General features: G+C 42.9%; 1 protein-coding gene across 5 annotated transcripts in view; it reads left to right on the plus strand.

The window, feature by feature from the left end:
* Positions 1-10,937: 10,937 nt before the first annotated feature.
* PDS5A (PDS5 cohesin associated factor A) overlaps positions 10,938-22,252 on the plus strand; it is a 138,918-nt gene continuing 127,603 nt past the window's right edge. The window contains exons 1-2 of one of the 5 annotated variants that reach the window (XM_075544409.1): positions 10,938-11,362; positions 12,227-12,407. In XM_075544409.1, coding sequence (XP_075400524.1) covers positions 12,267-12,407 — 141 coding nt within the window. In that variant the 5' untranslated portion in view covers positions 10,938-11,362; positions 12,227-12,266. Of the gene's footprint in view, positions 11,363-11,557; positions 11,586-12,226; positions 12,408-22,252 lie in introns of those variants that run through there. The other 4 variants (XM_075544411.1, XM_075544410.1, XM_075544413.1 and 1 more) reach the window with 4 other exon arrangements.

Genomic DNA, 22,252 nt, shown 5'->3' on the forward strand with positions numbered 1-22,252 from the left:
TCTCTTCCTCCCTCTTCATTTGCTCCGATCTGGAATGTACTTTAAATATTCTTTGCCAGCACCATAATTCAAATACATCTTTTCTTCTTCAGCTTTCCTTACTCAATGTCCAACTTCCAAATGCATACAAGGCAAATGAAAATCCAATAGCTTGGGTCAGGCACACCTTAGTCCTCAAAGTAACATCCTTACTTTTCCACTCTCTAGAGAGATCTTGCGCAACAGATTTACCTAATGCAATACTTCTTTTGATTTCTTGACTGCTGCTTCACGAGCACTGATTGTGAACCCAAGCAAGACGAAATCCTTGGCAACTTCAATATTGTCTCTATTTATCATGTGTTACCTGTTGGTCCAGTTATGAGAATTTTGGTTTACTTTACATTGAGTTGTCATCCATACAGAAGGATTCAATCATTGATCTTTGTATTAGGTTGAGTTGTCTAGAGATACAAACCAGTGACATTCATCTATGGATAAGAAAGAACTTTATGTTAAAAAATGACTTTACATCAAGAAGATACTCCAGCCCAGTCCAACTCAAGTCCATAGATCCGATGCTCACTGTATCCTCTTCAGACACCTGGAGCTGCAGGCCAATGGCACCAAAAGGTGATCAGGAAACAGGGAGCTCACAAGCTGGTTCGTGCAGAGTCTTGTGGATCCAAGGTCCATAGATACATAGCAGGGCACTTATAGCTCTCAGCATTGGGTGGCTACAGTGTTGGGTGTAAAGTGGCAGAGAAAGAGCCAGTTCCCAGAGTCCATCTGTCATACAAAAGGCACATCCCCAAGGAGGTGTCATCAAGTTACCCTTGATTGACAGGTTTTACTGCATGCCTATCCAAGAGTATCCCGTTTGACATAAAATCATCCAACTACCACACTCTTCGTCAGCAAGTGCTTCAAGTCCTCCTCACTTTCAGTGAGCCAGGATGTGTCATCTGCATAGCAAGAGTTGTTAATAAGCCTTCCCCCAATCCCATTGCCACATTCTTCTTCATATAATCTATCTTCTTAGATCATGTAACAATTTTTAAATGTCAAATCTAGAGTTGTTGAGAACATTCAGAATGTTGTATAGCCATCACCACTATTTATACCCACCGTCTATTTTTTATCATTCTATCACCACTCTTCAGTGAACTATTTCCTCTCTCTAGCCCCTCAGAAGACGCTATGGTGGTACAAGAGTTGAGGAAGATTAATTACCAGCCTGGGATATGCAAATGATATAGCCCCTCTCGTAGAAAACAAAGGTTCCTTGGAACACTTACTGAGGAAAGCGAAACACTCCAGTATGATGACACCTGAATGTGAAGAAACCGAAAATGTCCATAACCAGGAGCAAAAAATTGGGTTGCGAAAGATCTAATTCTATTTCAATCTATTTCAATTAATGTGCCTGGAAATAGCAGTCACGAAATCAAATGTCATACTGCAGTGATCAGATCTACCAAGAAAGCCTCTTTAAAGTTTTAAAGAGCAAAAAATGTCACCTTGATGACTAAGTTTCTCTGACTCAAGCCATGCTTTTTTTTTTTTTTGATTGCTTCATATTCACGTCAAAACTAGACAAGGCAAATAGAAGACACGGGTTAGTCTGGGTTCTCTAGAGGTGAAAAATCATTAAAAAATATATATATACACACATATGAGTGTGATTAGATATACACACACATACATAAATGTATGAAGAAAGTTATAACAAGGAAATATGGCTCACACAGTTGCAGAAATGGTTAAGTCTAGTCAAGTTCAAATCCATAGGTGTGATAGAAAGCTAGAGTTTTGTCCTAAACCATATAGCTGCCAGAGCCCATGAACCAAGAAGCAGAAAGATGAAGCAAGACCATGGCTGGTGGATGCATAGGCTGATGTGTCCAAGATTGGTAGGTCAGATGTTTGACTCTAATGGCTACCAGGGTTGGTAGACTATATGACAGACCTTTAGTCCCAAGAATTGGACATCAATGAATGAGATTCAGGATCCAAACCATCAAGAAGAGAAGAAATTGTCTACATTATTTGCTTTATATGTGAAGAGAGCCATATATGTTTCTTTATATCCTAAAGAAACATTATCAAGACTGGGACCTGAGTGAGAGGTCCAATCTTCCCACAACTTCTTGGCTGTCCACAAGAAATCCCATCATGGAGTTGATTACATTATGTTAGATCACCTCATGGGGGAGAACTCAAATGCCAAACTACTACGAGTTCTCAGCCAAGTTGACAAGAAACTATCACAACCATAAAGAAATTGATGCATGCTGATTGTCATGTCCACCACTCATGTCAGTTTGTCCTACCGAGATGGCTTACATGCTGCTGTGATGCTGGAAAGCATGACACCAGTTTCAGGGGAATATGCAGGCTAAGAACAGACTACGTAGTAGAATCACTTTTAGTCATATGAAGCTTTCTGGATCTTCTATGCTGATTTATCATGCCTCAAAATGAGAAGTAGCTGCAAACATCCATTACTGATCAGAAAGATGTTTACTTGTGCTTTACTGAGTACACAAAGGCATCCAATTGTATGGATCATAGCACACTAGAGGCAACATTGTGAAGGGGATTTCCTGAACACTTGGATGTGCTCATTCAGAATCTGTACATAGACCAATAGGCTGTTGTTCAAATAGAACAAGGAGATTGTGTTAGTCTGGGTAGACTAGAGAAGCAAATTCATAGATACTCATATGTGTACAATAAAGGGCAAAAAAAGAAAGAGCTTTATATACAAGAGCAATTGAATATTGAGAAAGCATCCCAGCCTAGTCCAGATCAAGTCCATAAATCCAGTAACAGCCCATATGTTCGATACCAATCTATAAATTCCTCTTCAGGCTCACAAAACACATACAATGATGCCAAATGCAGGAAGACCACAAGCCAGCAGTTGGAAAGTCTTGTGGCTCCAGTGGCGGTAGAGGCATCTCAGCACTGGCCGGGGTCTTCATGTGGCTCCTTCAGCTCCAGAACTCCAGCATAGCCCCACGTGTCTTGTCAGCTGCGATGTCTCCAAAGGCGTGTGTCACGCCTCCAAAGAGCTATTTACCTCCTTAACACCTCCAGGTGAAGTCATCAAGCTGTTACTTGATTGAAGGCTAAACTCCACCCCTTCACTCTTAATAGTCTCAAGTTGACACCAGATTAAGTAACTACCAGAGATGATGGCCTAAATAAATTGCGTGCATCAGTTTTGCACAATGCAATACATCATTTGATTTCTTCATTCGTGCTTCCATGAGTGTTGATTATAGATTTAAGTAAAATGAAATTCTTGACACCTTCTGTCTTTTCTCTCTCTATTATGATGTTGTCTACTGGTTCAGTTGTGAGGATTTTGGTTTTCTTTACTTTGAGTTATAATCCACACTGAAGGCTGTAGCCTTTGATCTTCATCAGTAAGTGTTCCAAGTCCTCTTGGCTTTCAGCAAGCAAAGTTGTATCATCTGCATATCATAGGTTGTTAATGAGCCTTCCTCCAATCATCATGCTGTGTCCTTTTAATCTAGTTTCTCAGATTTTTTTGGTCCAAAATACAGGTCAAATACGTATGCTGAAAGGAGACACCCCTCATGCACACCTTACCTGATTTTATACCACAATGCAGTATCTCCTTGTACTGTTGGAAGGACTGCCTCTTATTTTGTGTACAGTTTCCCCAGGAGCACAATCAAGTGTTCTGGAATTCCCATTCTTCTCACAGTTTATGATTCACATGGTTGAATGCCTTTGCTTAGTCAATAAAACACAAGTAAACATCTCTCTAATATGTTCTGCTTTCAGCCAAGATCCTTCTGACATCAGCAATGGTATCTCTTGTTCCATATGTGCTTAATCTAGTTTGGATTTCTGGCAGCTCCTTGTCGATATACAACTATTTTAAAATCGTTGTCAGCAAAATTTACTTTCACGTGATATTAAAGATATTGTTTAATACTTTCCACAACTGCTGCCTCACCATTCTTTAAGATAGTACAAATACGGATCTTTTCCAGTCAGTTGGCCAGGTAACTGTCTTGAAGATTTCTTGCGATAGATGAATGGGTACTTCCAGGGCTGCATCAGCTTGTTGGACCATTTCAACTGGTCAATTCATGAAGCTCTACTTTCAGTGCAGGCTTGGATTCTTCCTTTAATTTAACCTTGATCATATGCTAATTCTTGAAATGGTTGCATGTGGACCAATTAAGGGTTTTTTAGTGCACTTACTCTGTACATGTGTCCCATGTTCCTCTGATGCCTCTGCATCATTCAGTATTTTGCTCAAAGAATCCTTTAATACTGCATGCAACTCAAGGCTGAAAATCTTTCTTCAGGTCTTTGAACTAGAAAAATATCAAGCATACTCTTCCCTTTTGGCTTTACGCACTTCGTCATATTGCTTTACTATGTTTCCTAGAACTGCCATTTGGAGTTTTCTGTTCAGCTCTTTCACCCCATCATTTCTTCTATCTACAGGAGGTAATCAAGAGCAAGTTTTAAAGTCTCGTGTGACACTCACTTTGGTCTTTTCTTGGCTGTCTTTTTAATAACCTTTGGCTTTCTTCATTTATGATGTTCCGGGTGTCACCCAAAACTCATTTCTTGGGTCATTAGTGTTCAATACGTCAAATGTGTTCTTGAAATGGTATGTAAGTTCAGGTGGACTGTGCTCTAGGAAGTATATTAGCCTTTGTCGATTGGTTTTAATTTTCTTCAGCTTCAAGTTGAATGTATATGTGAGCATTTGATACTTTGGTCCACTGTTGGCCCCTGGCCTTTTTTTTGACAGATGATATTGATCTTCATCATTGCCTCTTCTTCCCATGGATATAGTCAATTTGATCCCTGTGTATTAAAATTGACAAGGATGTATATGGTTGCCATTTATGTTGTTGAAAAAAGATATTTGCCTATCATGTGATCTCCAGCTATGTTTCTATTGTTGAGGCCATCTTTTCCAACCAGTATCCTATCTTCTGTCACATACATAGTGTACACACTATACTTCAAGACAGACCCTGATATGTTCATCATGGTGATGAATGTGATGTCATTCCTATTGAACTTTTCATTCCTAGGATTGCAAACTATGATTCTCCTATTCAAAATGGCCAGTTCCTGTCTGTTTCAGCTCACTGATGCCTAAGATACTGATCTTTATGCATTTCATTTCATTTTTATAACTAATCATCTTCTGAGGTAGATAATCATAATTACATTAATCCTCATTTTACAGGGATGGGTCGACGAAGGCACAGAAAGACTGCGTACTTTGTCCAAGATCACAATTTTATGCCAGGCTCTCTAGAGAAGGAAAATCAGTGAAGCCTTTTCATACGTGTGTACGCCAAGAGGTTTTATAGCAAGGAAATTGCTCACAGTTGTGGAGGTAGACAGATTCCAAGCCCATAGATTTGACATCAGGTGGAAGTCTTTTCCTAATTCATGTGGTTGCCAGAGCTGCTGAACTCAAGATTAATACATCAAACAGCAGGCTTCTGGTTGCAGACATGAATAAACCCAACGTTGGCAGGTAGGATGGCATGGCAGGCTGCTGACAACTCCCACGAAGACAATATGGTAGGTAAGTAATTCCCCGAAAGGCTGATTATTTCATTTTCCCTAATGAACAGCCATTCTGGTAAAGGTTGTAGATAACTGTATGGAATACTGGAAGAAAGGCTAACCTTATGTTTTTGGTTCTACAGTGGGGTACTTTCTTAAGGGGAGCTGGTCTCCCCTTAATTCAAGGAGCAGTAGGTCTGTAAATCTGGGAATTGATTGACTCTTTATTCTAGAGATCCAAGTTAAGCTGCTACGCACTTGATCCAGAATTATTCTGCTTGTACTGACCAGGTCAATATTTAATTCAATTTTTAATTTTATTTCCCATCTGTTACACTCCCAGGGACACTCTGCCTAAGTAGCTAATGCCATAAATTCATAGGAGTCAGAGTATTCTAATTACTATTTTGACTTTGTTGTCCATTACAGTAGCCACACCCAGCTTTTCTTTGTTCATATGCTGCCACTTGGCCCCTACCACCACAAGGTCCAATCAGACTCACTGCCACGAGGTGTCATAATTCAAGTAGGGCAGTTCCTACTGTCAAATATGCCATATAAAGTCCTCATCATAGTGGTAAAACGTTTGTCCTCTGGGAACTCCATTTGTGAGTCTATAGCTCTATCCCAATAAATTCCTCTAACATAGCCGTTTTCATAAGCCTTTGGATACTTTCTTCTACAATATATCAAGGCAAGTCTGGTGCTTCAGCTTGATTTATTATAAGCCACCACACACCCGCGTTTCCATGGGTCCACCAAATAAACTATTAGATCATTTCCTTAAGTCTCGAGCTGAAACACTGAATGAAGAACCTGTGTTTAGTGTGCCCATATTAATGAACTCAGACCGATCCAACATTATGTCCCTTGCACCATTAATCTCTACGAGTGGTTCTCAAATTTCCTAATGATGCAACCCTTAAATACATGTTGTGGTGACCCCCCAACCATAAAATTATTTTCGTTGCTACTTCATCACTGTAATTTTGCTACTGTTATGAATCCAGTGACCCCTGTGAAAGGGTCGTTTGACCCCAAAGGGGTCACGACCCACAGGTTCAGAACCGCTGATCTATCTATACCTTAATAGCCATTCCTCCACATGATCTCCATGTTTCTGTTTGTACATACTAGAAAAATCAAGTAGCTCTTTCAGAGTGTAGCACATTCTTCCTGGGTCACAATTTGAACTTGACTTTTTGGGACTCAAGTTTAATTATAGCTTTGAAACAATAATGGGTGGTGAGGGATGTTTCCAAGAACAGTCAGCAATGTCATACAAAGTATCTGTCTCAGAGTATACTCCAGGAAGTGCTCCACATGCCATGTTAGCAGGTACAGTTGGATTAATCTCATCAAATGTAGATGGAAGGAATAATGGTTTTTCTGGTAATGGGTTAGCTGGCCAAGGTGGAATAGTCACTTCAGGTGGGAGCGGGGGTGCTGTTCACAGGAACGATTCAATGGAATTTATAGAACCAATGTACCCGCCTTTCTGACTATATGCTTTCCCCCACCCACTCCGTTTCAGAATACCATTTCTTCTCAAAAAATGCCCTCACTTTAAATTTAGACACTATTCAAGGTCAGGAATTAAGTTGACGTTGTAATTCAGCCACTCTTATTTAATTCTCACTGCCATTGAGTGGTCGATGCCATCTCATAGTTATCAAACTTTTTAAATTCAGCTACTCTTCATTCCTCTAGGAGTTGGTCTGCAATCTGCAAGGTTGGCAGTTTGAATTTACCAGCCTCCGCAGGAGAAAGATGGGGCGCTCTACTCCCCTAAACAGTTACATTTTACATTTGCTAAGAGTCGGGCAGCATTGCCTCAATGGCAATAATTTTGTTTGTTTGTTTTTTAATGATAAGACTCTGGTTTTCATTTTCCAAAATATTACCTCTGCTCTATAAGAAATAAGGCTTTCTTTCAGGGGACAAGGGATACTTTAAGGCTTTTATGCTGCACTGGAATTGTGGCTTTGAAGTCACGAGTTCATGTGTTTCCTTTATCACTTTGTCCATCTTAAGTTGTACAAAACAAACAGCTTTCTTATACTTCTGACAAAATTGCAAAAAGATACCAAAGACACAAACAGCGAGAGCCCAATTTCTCACCAACATGATCTATTGGTAGTAACATTTTGTGTATTGATATTGCCACTTCATGCGAAGGACTAGCAGCCCCTTCTTGACTTATGGAGGCAGAGGTATCAGTGCCTTTAAAAATAATCAGAGTTAAGAACCAATTTAGGAAACTCATCCTTGCTATTTAAAATCTCTAGAACCACTCTTGGTAGCAAATGTCCAAGACTCAGTTCTCTAAAGAAGAAAAACCAGAGAAGTATATCCATGTATATATACTAAGAGGTTTAAATCAAAGAAATGGTTCACACAGTTCAGGCTGGAGGCAGACTTCTGGATCAGAGAGGAATTAATCCAAGGTTAGCAGGTAAGATATCAGGCCGCTGACAAATCCCAAGATCAGTAGACAATATAGTAGGCCACTGGTTCAAGTCCAAAGAACCGGAAGTTAGATCACAAGCTGCAATTAGGATTCAGATCCAGCAAAAGCAATCAAGTTTTTCCATGACGTTCATTTATGTTGGAAACGCCACATCACGGATATTATTATGTCTTAATTACAAAACCACTATGAACCCTTACCAAGTTGACATAAAACTATAGTAATTACCTAACTAGTAGTATGTAAGTCATATCACATCTCATCTGGAAATACTCCAATATTGGCCTCCATCTCATTTGGGGTAAAAGCCAAATTGTCTCCAAAGTAGCTAAAAGACCCTTCAGTATGTGCATTCTTCCCCAACTTTCCTACTCGATTTTCCTTTGCATATAACCATAACTTTATTACCTCTCCTTCAACAAACTTATCTCTAACAGGGCCGGGATCCTTGCTTTCTTATCTGTGTCCCTGCCCTCATCCCATACTTCCCTCAATGTATAAAACAATGCCCTGCTAGTAAACTCTCTGAATATTGTTGCACTGATAAATGTATTTCTTCTTGTTTAGTCTATGTGGGCAACGATATTTTAAAAGAATCAAAAGTATAAATTTTAAAGTTGTATGTAAATTCCATTTACACTGCTCCTCACTTGTTGACCTGGTTAAGTTCCAAAGATTAGGTAGTTATGCAAAAATTAATGTTATTTGAAAATGGAGGATGACTGCATCATCACACAACTGCCATATTCAATCATGATATATCTTACAGATTATAATATTGCTTAACTACCAAACCACAGAGAATAATAGCCCTGCCAAGTTAACACTTAGCTTTAACCAACACAGCAAGTGTTACTGTCCCCAAACGGCAGTGTTTGGGCGTACATAATGTGCACAATAGTCATGTGGTAGATTGTTTTACTATTGTTGTAAATTAGTATTAGTTATAATTCTTGGGGTTTAGTATATTTTGTGTGTTCATAAAGTTCTATACTCTCTGTAAAATTACTATTAACAAACTGATAAATCATGTAAAATTAAATCCTAATCTGTATATATAAAACTGTAACACGTTACTGAGGGTTAGGAATACAAAAGGAAAACAACACTCTATTTAGTTAAATAATAGCAGATAAGAAAACACCATAAATGAGAAAGCCTAAAAGGACAGTAATTTTTGGTGGATTCAGTAGTTTGAAAGAACATAATCTGAAATGCATTGGCTTCTACTTTAACTGCCCAGGATTGAAGTATTGATTTGGACAGAGCAGTAACAAAGCAGCAACTGCAGAGTGTTAGGTTGTAAGATGTGGCTGCCTTGTGTAACATTCTGAAAACAGTTCAGTGGATACAAGAGCTGAATGCTGTTTTACACCAAGCTCTTCATTTGCAACTTAATTACCTGAAATTATTGGTGTTAATGAATTCATCTGCTTAAATTAAATTATTTACATTACATTGCTTCAATACTGGTGCTCAATTCAATTGTTCAAACACTGGGTTTTCTTTTGGATGCAAGAAAAAAATTCCCATGATGTTTTATATATATAATTTGTTGTAATCCTCCAAAATTATATTTTAAATGTTTATAAAGTTCTATATTAGCAAAGCAATAAACTGTATATGAACAAGAGCTACCTAGCTGATTTGTCAAAATGTTTATTGGTGGCTTCCATTCTGAGATTTCAATTCTGTCCACTTGCAGGGAGGACCAGGAACCTGCTTCCCAAGTGCTTTGAGGCCTGTGGCTCAAAGATCACATTAACGAACACTAGACTTGCTATTTTCCTTTTTTTTTAAAAAATCATTTTATTGGGGGCTCGTACAACTCATTACAATCCATACATCCATCCATTGTGTCAAACACATTTGTACATTTGGTGCCCTCATCGTTCTCAAAGCACTGGCTCTCTGCTTGAGCCCTTGGTATCAGTTCCTCATTTTCCCCCTCCCTCCCCGCTCCCCGCTTCCTCATGAACCCTTGATAATTTATAAATTATTATTATTTTGTCATGTCTTACAGTGTCCGATGTCTCCCTTCATCCCCTGTACTGTTGTCTGTCCCCCAGGGAGGGGGTTATATGTAGATCCTTGTCATTGGTTTCCCCTTCCACCCCATCCTCCCTCCGGGTATCACGACTCTCACCACTGGTCCTGAGGGGTTCCTCTGCCCTGGATTCCTTGTGTTTCCAGTTCCTATCTGCACCAGTGTACATGCTCTGGTCTAGCCAGATGTGTAAGGTAGAATTAGGATCATGATAGTGCGGGGGAGGAAGCATTTTGGAACCAGAGGAAAGTTGTGTTTCATCATTGTCACACTGTCCCCTATTTTCCTTTTTTCGTAACCTACTTTGAAGCTTTCAAAATAACAATTTTGGAAACCTAAGGCGGAGGGAGTGGCAAACTTAGGTAGCCGTCAAAAGGCCCAAGAAAGAGCGGTCCACGTTGCCAAACTTTCTCAGGTCCCTGGGGAGGAAATCAGTTCGAGTCCAAGGCCAGCCCCACCCTCCCCACCCCGCCAACAGTTCACCGTCCTTCTACCCGACCTGCCCACGTCCCTCACCACGTCCCCCGAGCGCCACGAGCTCATCTCCGCGACAGAAGGTAAAGAACCCCGCTCTCCCTGCGTGCCCCTCCCAGGGCCTCAAGGACTGGGGTTCGCTTCCCGCCACCAGGCTCCTCCTCCGCCCCGCTCGCCCCGCCCCCGCGGGTCCAGTCCTCCCGGAGCCTCGCGACGCGGCAGGTCTTGGCGCCAACCGGGAGGCGGCGCTGTCCGCCCCGCGCGCTGCCGCCGCGGGCCCGAGGGAGGCGGAGGCTGGGCGGGCGGAGGAAGGGGAGGGAGCGCGGCGCGCGGCTGCTCTCGCGTGCTCTGCGCCGCTCGCGTGACCGCTCGGCGTGTGGAAGGCGCCGGTCCCGGGGCTCGGCCGGCCGGGGGCGCGCCGCTTCCGAGAGCGTCCGCGTCCGGGTCCGGGTCCGGGTCCGGATCCGGGTGGGCTGCTCCCGCCGGCGCCAAGGGCGGACGGGCCGCGGGGGTTCCGGGCTGACACGCGCGCACGCTCCCGGAGGAGCCTCCTGCGAGGCTGCTCTTCCTCGGCCCGACGGCGAGCGGCAGTGTCTCCCCGCCCAGCGCACACTCGCCCCGCGTCTCCCCCCGCGGCGGCTGCTCCTCCTCGGCTCCGCCAGCCCCAGTGCCGCTCCAGGGCGGGCGGGCGGCGGCGGCGGCGGCGGGCCCGCGGAGCCGCTTTGTGTGCAGCCTGGCGAAGGGCGGCAACCCCACCACCTGACAGAGGCCCGGGCTCTCGATGCACCTTCCGCCCGCATGAGGAGAAGGTAAAGGCGGCGGCGGCGGCTCGGCTCCCGCCCTCGGCGGGTGGAGGAAGGGGACGGAAGGGGGGCGAGGGGGTGGGGTGGGGTGGGGGCGGCGGTTCCGAGGCCCGGCGGGGCTGCCCGGAGGTGCCAGGAAGGCCTCGGCGGCGCCGGGCGACCCGGGGCGGCTGGGGGCTCGGGGAGCCGCCGGGGCCCCGGAGTGGAAGTTGAAGGAACAAAATGTGAAGTGCGGAGCCGCGTCAGCCGCTTCCTGGCGTGCGGCTGGGGGTGGCGGGCGCCTGCTTTCCCCTCCCGCGGGGGCGGGGGAGCGGGACAGCGGAGGGCGGGCGCGCGGCGGGGCCGCCCGGGGTCCCGGCGCTCGGCCCGGCCGGCGCGTTTTGTTCCCGGGGTCGCCGCGGCGCGTGGAGCCGCTCGGGTCCCTAGTTTTGCGGCCTAAGCCGAGCCCTCTAGGCCTCGCGTCTCTCCCCGGAGGGGCCGGCCGGGTGGGGACTCGCCGCTTCGCCCGGACCCCGCGGGGGGTCCTCGGGGTGCCCGGCGGCCCCCCGAGGCCGCCCAACTTGGGACCTTGGCGCTTGGGGGCGGCTTTCATTGTGAAAGGAGCGCTGGGAAACTCCGGGCGCTCCCGGCGCCTCCCGCGGCCGCGGCGGCTGGTGCCGCGAGAGCCCGTGGGCTCGGGCCGGGGGCGCGGGCGGGGGCGCCGGGGGCCGGGGCGGGCCGGCCCCCGGGGAGGGCTCGGTGGCGGGGCCGGGGGCCCGGCCCTGGCCTGTCGGGAGAAAGGGCCCTTTCTGGATTCGAGATTTTTTGAAATGAAAAAAGAGGTTACAAAGTCGCCCCTTTCCCGCTGAACTTTTGTTTTCTGGCCGACAGAGGCCGGTAGAGGACTGTGAAAGAAAAGTTGTCCCCCAGGATGGACTTCTCCACCGCGCAGCCCAAGCCTGCCACTGCCCTGTGCGGCGTCGTGAGCGCCGACGGGAAGATCGCCTACCCGCCGGGGGTGAAGGAGATCACCGACAAGATCACCACGGATGAGATGATCAAACGACTGAAGGTAGGCGGCCGGCAGGTCCCTGCAGGAAGCGCTTTACCCTGGTGCGGAGAACTCCACTGCCAGGCCGGGCCTCCTAGGAGTCGCCCGAGGGGTGCAAGCAGTGAAGTGCTGGGCTGCCAGCCCGTAGGTTGGCAGAGGCGCCTTGGCAGACAGGCCTGGCGATCTGCTTCCTAAAGATCAGCTGTGAAGACCTGGTGGAGTAGTTCCACTCTGCACACATGGGAGTGGCTTATTGGAGAGCTTCACCTCCAGAGTTTGGGGGCTGTTACCTCCCGCCTTTCCTATTTTGAATATGCCTTTGAATGCGTTTCTTAGGGATGTATCTACTGTGGGGAATTTGAAGAATGTTTTGGGTTTTTTAAACCGTACTGTTTTTCGAGTGTATGAATTGCAAATATTTTTAAAAATTTTTCTTTGAAATACGGCATTTAATGGGAATATTGTTCAGTTGCTTGGCATTATGCATTGACAGTAGATTTGCTCTGGAAGGTTTGTATTGATAATTGACATCAACTCAGAGGGCTGACTTAGATAAAAAGAGAATTTTTTTATTGCAACTGTATTCTAAATTCGAGAAACTTAAAAAAATATATGATATAATTAAACTTTTACAGAAGGTACTGAGTTTTCAAAGTCTAGGCTTGATATTATAAAATGATGATTTAAGTCCACATGTTCAAAGAGCTTTGAAGCAAGGGTATTGTGGGTATTTTTTAATAGGGTGTCTACTTATTTAAGCATGGTGAGCATGAGGTCCACATTCTAAGTTTCAGCCTGATGTTGATCTGACTTTTGGTTTCTGCTTCATGGTCGTAGCCTGTGGTCCTTATAAAATAAAAGGTCATTTTTGAGAACAGACCAGCTGAAAAGCAGTACTTATCTGCCAGAGTGACTTTAAATACCTCCCAACAGACAATTGGTCACACAGAGGACATTTTGGTTGTCATACCTGGAGTCCAAACTAGGGTAGGTAGGAGTGCAGGTACAGCATGGAGAAATTTTCTGGTAGAAGTACAATAATGGTAGGTCAGTGGTAGACTTCTCACCTTCCACGTTGGTGTCTCGGGTTTGATTTCTACACAACTCATTTGTCAGTGGAGGCTTTGCTTGGCCAGGCTTCAGTGCAGCTTTCAGTCAGACAAGCTAGGAAGAAAGACTTGACCATCTACTTCCCAAAAGTTAGCTGTTGAGAACCTCCACGGAGCACAGTGGTCAGGAGGGGAGTCGCTATGAGTGGGGAAGTGACTCCACAGACCCTCACAACAGCCGGAGTAGGAGTGATCCAAGAGACATTAGAGTTAGAATCAATTGGGCTTAGTGGGAGGTGAGGGAGAAAACAATGTTTCTACCTTGGGCATCTGGGTCAAAATGTATATGTAGAGATACAGTACCTAAGATTCATACACTGTTGTGAGTATTATACGGAATATTTTAAGCATTCTTGTCTTTTAGCTTTAAAAAATAGATTTTGCTATGTGTTTAAATCTTAAGGAGCCCTTGTGCTAAGAGTGGGTTGTGCATGATGCTGCCAACCATAGTTTTAGCAATTTGAAACTACCAGCGCTCCCTGGAAGAAAGATGAGGCTTTTTGCTTCCCTAAAGAGTTACAGTCTCAGAAACCCACTGGGCATTTCTACTCTGTCTTCCAGGGTTGCTATGGATTAGAACTAACTCAGTGGCAGTGAGCATTTTTTTTCCTTCGGTTTTCCCCTCTTAGGAATGGGGCACAATTCTTTTCGTGAAAATAAATCAGAGTGCCTAATTGATGCTGCTTAAGGTTATATCTAGCCCTTAGAGATGCTGAAAAGTATAAATATGACGATTCATTTAAATTTGTGTGAACCTTTAAGATTTATTATTTTTAAATTAAGAGTATCGAAACTTTGAATTTTAGCAATGTATATTCTAATTGGGAAAATAGGTTTCAGAATGTATACATTTTCCATTTGAATGTTTATTAATATCTGAAATACATAACTCATAAATGGACATTGGTTTAGTATATGCATTCCTCATGAGTTCGTTTGGCAGTTAAAATGAAAACTAAAAAAAAATCCTAATTTGAGTGTCCTACTACTAAATCTTTTACTGAAGAATTATTTTTTTTAAAACTTAAGAATTCTTAAGGACACCCCCTCCCCCTGCCTATTCCTCTGTGCTCTGTATCTGAAAACCTGTTTGGATATTATACATTTTTAAGTTTGTTTTTAGGTTAGATTTTTTGTTGTTGTTTTCTGGTGTCTATTAGAACTTTTGTTAACGACAACATTTATAAGTTTTGTTACAATATTGCAATAATGTTCAAATGCTGTATTAATATCAAGAGGGCTTAAAGGCAACAATATTATTTTGCCAATGATAATTTGAAATAGTTGGTTCATTCTCTTTAGTTTTGAGGAGAGACCAGAGTATTTTTTACCGTGGAAACATAATTTTGGAGCTAGAACGAACTTTAAAAATACTCTAGAACCTCACTTCACAGATGATAAGAGTGAGGCTTTGATGGGAAAATTACATTTACCAGAGTCAGTTATAGGGCAGGTTCATGACTGAACCTGGATAATGGCATCATGTCTATTTTGACTTTAAGAGCTATTTTCATCTAAGGAATTTACATTTAGAATAGAATTAACTTTGTGGGTTTTAATCACACAACAGTGCAAAGAGAAGGGAATCAGGAGAATTGGTTTGATCTTTTGCTGGGCGGTATAGGACAGCAGTTTTTAGCCTCAGAAGAGAAGTGATTGTGATGCTTTGGAGCTTCCTTGGATCGATTCCATAGAGCTTGTCCTTGGAATAACTAGAGTATATTTTGTAACCCTAGAAGCTTTGTTTGTTTCTGGAGACCTATTGTACATACAATTAAGTGTATATTTTGTTCCATCCTGTGAAACGGGCTTACTGTAATTGCCTTGGATGTGCTACGGTCATATTTCCATTTAGGCCAGTGGTTCCCAACCTTCCAAACGCCAAGACCCTTCAGTACAGTTCCTCATGTTGTGGTGACCACCAAACCATAACATTATTTTCTTTTTTTTTTTTTTTCATGATAAAACACTGCATTTATTCAGCAACCACGATTCTGAGGCAATTTCCAAAAAGATTTGGCCACATTGGCTCATTTAGTCCTCTTGTCACTCACTTTTTTTTTTTTTTAATTTTAACAATTTATTGGGGCTCATACAATTCTTTTCACCGTTCATATATATACATACATCAATTGTATAAAGCACATCTGTACAGTCTTTGCCCTAATCATTTTTTTTCTCTTTTCTTCTTTTACATTTTATTAGGGACTCATACAACTCTTACCACAATCCATACATATACATACATCAATTGTATAAAGCACATCCATACATTCCCTGCCCCAATCATTCTCAAGGCATTTGCTCTCCACTTAAGCCGCTTGCATCAGGTCCTCTTTTTTTCCCCTCCTCCCTCCCCATTCCCCCCTCCCTCATATGCCCTTGGTAATTTATACATCGTTGTTTTGTCATATCTTGCCCTATCCGGAGTCTCCCTTCCCCCCTTCTCTGCTGTCCCTCTCCCAGGGAAGAGGTCACATGTGGATCCTTGTAATCAGTTCCCCCTTTCCAACCCACTCACCCTCCGCTCTCCCAGCATCGTCCCTCACACCCTTGGTCCTGAAGGTATCATCCACCCTGGATTCCCTGTACCTCCAACCCTCATATGCACCAGTGTACAGCCTCTGTCCTATCCAGGCCTGCAAGGTAGAATTCGGATCATGGTAGTTGGGGGGAGGAAGCATCCAGGATCCGGGGGAAAGCTGTGTTCTTCATCGATACTACCTCACTCCCTAATTAACCCATCTCCTCTCCTAAACCCCTCTATGAGGGGATCTCCATTGGCCAACACTTGGGCCTTGGGTCTCCACTCTGCACTTCCCCCTTCATTTAATATGATATATATATACATATATATACATACATATATACATATACACATATATACACATGCAAACACACTTATATCTTTTTTTTTTTTTTGCATGATGCCTTATACCTGGTCCCTTGGGCACCTCGTGATCGCACTGGCCGGTGTGCTTCTTCCATGTGGGCTTTTTTGCTTCTGAGCTAGATGGCCGCTTGTTCACCTTCAAGCCTTTAAGACCCCAGACACTATCTCTTTTGATAGCCGGGCACCATCAGCTTTCTTCACCACATTTGCTTATGCACCCATTTGTCTTCAGCGATCCTATCATGGAGGTGTGCAGTCAATGATATGATTTTTTGTTCTTTGATGCCTGGTAACTGATCCCTTTGGGACCACTCGCTCACTCAGGCTGGTGTGTTCTTCCATGTGGACTTTGTTGCTTCTGAGCTAGATGGCCGCTTGTTTATCTTCAAGCCTTTAAGACCCCAGTCACTATCTCTTTTGATAGCCGGGCACCATCAGCTTTCTTCACCACATTTACTTGTTCACACACTTTGGCTCCAGCCGTTGTGTCGGGAGAGTGAGCATCATATAGTTCCAATTTAATAAAAGAAGGTATTCATGCATTGAGGGAGTGTTTGAGTAGAGGCCCAAGGTCCTTCCGCCACCTTAATACTTGACCTATAAATATAGACACATAGATCTATTTCCCCATCCTCATATATATATTTGCACCATAACATTATTTTCGTTGCTACTTCATCATTCAACTCCTCAAAGGGGTCGCGACCCACAGGTTGAAAACCGCTGATCTAGGTAGCTCATTCACATACAAGGATGAGTCAAAAACCCACCGTAGCCATGCATCCCAATGACCTCTCAGTCCTGCAAGCTTTCCAGAAGGCCCTGGTCCTGGTCATGCAGGTGGAAGAGCAGGCCAGCAAACAAGTTAGCAGCAAGAAATAGTCCCAGTGATGACTGCAAATCAATTAGAAAATAATGGAAGTTTCTCACAAACTTTTTGAAGCCCCCTTGTATATCTATCACAAACTTTTGCCTGTTCAGTTGTTTACAGGTTTAAGTTTTACTGACAGCAATTACAAGAATGTGTTTGCAAGCTAACATTCCATGATCCATGTAGTTTTTCCATCACCCCTACCCTCCATCCCCCACTTTCTGTATACTGACCCTAGTAACCACTAATCAACTTTGATATCTGGTTTTTAAAAAAGTATTGTTACTAATGGTCCAGTTCAAACAGGCATAGGTTTATTCTAAACAAAAGCGTTTAAGTGGATGGTTGCAGATGAGTGCTCTCAGTAGTACTTATCTTAATCTTGTTAACTCACTGTCATCAATGCTAACTCATACCGAACCCTATAGGATAGCTCCCTCCCCCTCTCCTTTTTGGGCTTCTGTAACTGTAATTGTTTATAGTAGAGAGCCCTGTCTTTCTCCCTGGTCTTGTTAGGGTACTTTCAAAAAATGATCCAATCAAAACTGGCTTCTAAAAAAATTTTTTTTAAACTGCCTTCTAACAGGATCTACTGGACTAGTTAAATTCAAGGCAGAGAGGTCAGCTCAGAAGGTTATGGTGGTAGATCACAGGGGCTTATTGGGAAGAAGTTTTTTTAAAAGCTAAAATTTGAGAAAAAAACTAGTCAGGTTACACCAAGGATCACCCCCCCACACCCCATCCCATCCCCTCAAAAATTGTAATAATAAACTTACTCTTTCTCCAAAGGTAACCAAGTTGTCCTAGGAAAATTTCATTAGGAAACCTTACCTGATCCCTCCTACGGCTGTCTTACCCCTTCATATATTTTTTTTAAAATCAGGTGGGGGGCTCGTACAACTTTTATCACAAGCTGTGCATACATACCTACATTGTGTCAAGCACATTTGTGCATTTGTTGCCATCATCATTCTCCAAACATTTTCTTTCTACTTGAGCCTTAGGGATCAACTTCTCATTTTCCCCCTCCCTCCCTCATGAACCTTTGTTAATTTATAAGTTATTATTTTTTCATGTCTTACACTGTCCAGTGTCTCCCTTCACCCACTTTTCTGTTGTCTGTCCCCCAGGGAGGGGATTACATGTAGATCATTGACGTGGGTTCCCCCTTTCTCTCCCACCTTCCCCTTCCTACTCCTAGTATCACTACTCTCATTAATGGTCCTGAGGGGTTTGGCTGTCCTGGATACCCTATTTTTCCAGCTCTGATCTGTACCAGTGTACATCCTCTGGTCTAGCCAGATTTGTAAGGTAGAATTGAGATCATGGGCGGGGGGAGAAGAAAGCACTAAAAAACTAGAAGAAAGTTGTGTATTTTATCACTGCTATACTGCACCCTTCCTGGCTTGCCTCCTCTCTGAGACCCTTCTATAAGGGGATGTCCAGTGGCCTACAGATGGGCTTTGGGTCTCCACCCCACACTCCCCACTCATTAGCAATGATAAGATTTTTTGTTCTTTGATGCCTGATACTTGATCCCATTGACACCTCGTGATCGCACAGGCTGGTGTGCTTCTCCCATGTGGGCTTTGTTGCTTCTTATCTTGATGGCCGCATATTAGTCTTCAAGCCTTTAAGACCCAAGACACTATATCTTTTGATAGTGGGCACCATCAGCTTTCTTCACCACATTTGCTTATGCACCCACTTTGTCTTCAGCGATCCTGTCAGGAAGGTGAGCATCATGGAATGCCAGTTTAATAGAACAGTGTTCTTGCATTGAGGGAGTACTTGAGTAGAGGCCCAATGTCCATCTGCTACCTTAATACTAAACCTATACATATATGCACATAGATCTATTTCCCCATCATATATAAATATATTTACATATGTACATGCCTGTATTTAGACCTCTATAAATGTCCTTTGTCTCCTGGTTCTTTCCTGTTTCCTTTTACTTTGCTCTTGGCCCACTATCATGGTCAGCCTTTATTTGGGTTTTAGTAATACCCCTTCAAAGTTCTTTTTGTTCAAAATTTCAAAGGAACACTAAAGTTGAGTCCCCTAAGTATGCTGAAACTGGCACGGTGTGAATCAGAGCACAGAATTTCTGGGAAGGGTTTACAAGATGATAGTACTGCCTTCAGAAGTGTGTAGACTTAGGTGCAAGACCTAGGTTGAGAAACAGTAGTGTCACATCTTGATGTTTAATAGGTTTTTATGATTTTGTAGCAGCACTTTTTGCTTTGCCCTCATACATAGCCAAAACCATTCTTACTTTAGTGCAAAGTACAAGTATGAAGACTCTGTGGCCACATATTACAGCTATGCTGCACCATACAATTGATTCTTATTCACATTACTATTGTTAGTAATGTATACAGTGTTGTAATGTGTAATTTGCCGACGTTATCATTCTCAAATATTCACTCACAGGTGTGCTCCATGTTATGATATATAGATACTGGTGTTAAAAAGGAATGAAAACCAAAAATCTGACTGGCAACTGAGTTATCAGAGTGGAACTCTGTCATAAGAATAATTTTTAATGCTCTGAAAGTGTCCTCCATTTTTATACCACCAGGTTTCTGCTTCTGTGTTTTTGTCACAATTTTCTCTACTCTCTCTCTGTGTTAATGATTATTCACTGCCCCAGTTTCCCTATGCCCCCGGTCACTTCAGTTTGCTACTACTATATGGCCTATTTGACAGTTTACTAGGAATTAGGATATGGTAGGCTTGATTGAAAGGACCCTTGGCTTAGGAGGTTACAGTGGACTGCTAACTGCAGGGTCAGTAGTTTGCAACCATCAGTTTCACCAAATAAAGAAGATTGTGGGGCTTTCTGTGCCCTCAAAGTTTTACAGCCTCAGAAACCAACAGGAGATAGTTCTACCCTGCCCTATAGGGTATCTATGAGTCAAACCGACTTGCTGGCAGTGGTTTGGAGTTTTGGGTGGGACAAATAGTTAAATGCTTGGTTATTAACTGAAAGGTTGGTGGCTAAAACCAGAGGCACCTTGAAAGAAAGCCCTGGTGATCTGCGTCCAAAAGATGGAAACAATTCTCTCAAATACATGGGTGCCATGAGTTGAACTCAACTCATGTGTAATTTGTTGTTGTTGTTTTGGATAAAGGGACTTCATATACCTTGGGGGAAGGAGGAAGAAATTATTGGCAGGAAAGCCATACATTTTACCCCTTTCTTTCCCTCCATTCAGGGGTGGGGGTGGGGAGTGGTCCAGCTCACTCCCATCAAATCCCAATTCTGACTTACAGGGACCGTATAAAACTACCCTCTTGGGTTTCTAATTTTTAAATCTTTGAGGGAGTAGACAGCCTCCTCTTTGTTTTGCAGAGTGGGTTCGAACCACTGACCTGTGACTAGCAGCACAATGTATAGTCCACTACTCCACCAGGGCTAGGGCTCTTTCCCCCACTCCATTAGGATTTCAGAAATACTTTGGCTTGATTATAATTACTTTCGATTCAAGGATTAATTTTGTTCATGTCTAATTGCCACATAGTGTGATAATTTGTATATTCTTAAGCATCTAATTTCTACACTTACGTTCTAGCTAGGCTGGCAAAGAAGGTCCACAACAGCTTCATTCAAACACCTAGTACCATTTTCCTGTGTTTAAAGTAGCAAGAGGCTATACCAGGCTCAAGGGGAAGCCCTTTTTTCTCAGTTCAAGAAGTAGGAAAGAATTTGTGGCCATTTTAATCTGCCAGAGGAGCTCCCATATCAAGTCAAAGTGTACTTATACTTATAAATCAAGCAAAGAATGTATCTGAATAGTAACAGTAAATAATTTCAGCCAACGTTTGCTGTACTTGGAACATTTATTTTCAATTCTGTGAAAAAACAAGGTAGAAAAAACATACTTATTAGGGAAACATTAAAGAGGAGTAAGAGGCTTGTGATTAACTCTTAAAACCTTGGTATTTATTTCCCTCCCTCCAGCACAACTTTGCCCCGAATATTACCAGCTGGTTATAATGATTATCGGTTTTAAATTACGGGGCTAGGAAAGATGGTATGTTAATATCCACATTCCCTTCACTTAGGTTTGCTAGTTGTTAATATTTTGCCACCATTTTTGTTTCTCCATGTACACAAACAGAGACAGATTCAGTCCTGTCCGTGTCATCGTCCCCCTCGGCCCCCCCCCCCATGCCCTCCTGATCAATGTGAGAGAATTACCTGTAGACATTTCACTTTCAAATGCTTTGGCATATATCTTCTTAGAATAAGGACATTTCCTAATGTATTATCATTGTTTTTAATCACACTCAAGAAATTTAACATTGACAAGATAATACTACGTATTAAACAGTCCATAATGAATCTCCCCAATTATCCTAAGAAGGAGCTGATTTTTTACCTCTATCCAGCCTTGGTGGCACAGTGGTTACACACTGGGCTGCTAACTACGTGATCAGCAGTTGAAGCCACCAGCTGCTCAGAGGGAGAAAGATGAGACTTTCTACTCCCATGAAGAGCTCCTTGCCCTGTGACATCACTATGATTCCGCAATGACTCAATGGCAGTGAGTTCCAAATTTCAACCAAGAGTGATGTATATTTACCACATTATTTACCCTCCCATCTTATTTTTTCCCCATTATATGATTTTTTTTAAGAATCCATGTCAGTTGTTTTACACTACTAGCTCCATAATTTTGTTTTGTCCCATCTCTTTATTCTTAGATCCAGGTTAAGTACGCTACATAGACATTGTATAAAGTGTGCTACATGGATGTTATTGTGCTGGTTATACACTTCCTCTTGCATAAGATTAAGACGTGCATAAGCGACATTTTGTTTGAATATAAATGCTAAGTTTGGTCATTTGGTTAAAGTCTTCTAGCTTTGTATTATAAAGTTAACTTCTCCTTTGCAATTATTAACTAATGCTTGTGAGAATAACTTGTTTTCCAACAATTATTACTTAATGGTTTTAATACTTGATACTACTCTTATTTTTGGC

The sequence above is a fragment of the Tenrec ecaudatus genome, chromosome 3 (genome assembly GCF_050624435.1).
Source record: "Tenrec ecaudatus isolate mTenEca1 chromosome 3, mTenEca1.hap1, whole genome shotgun sequence".
Classification (NCBI taxonomy): domain Eukaryota; kingdom Metazoa; phylum Chordata; class Mammalia; order Afrosoricida; family Tenrecidae; genus Tenrec; species Tenrec ecaudatus.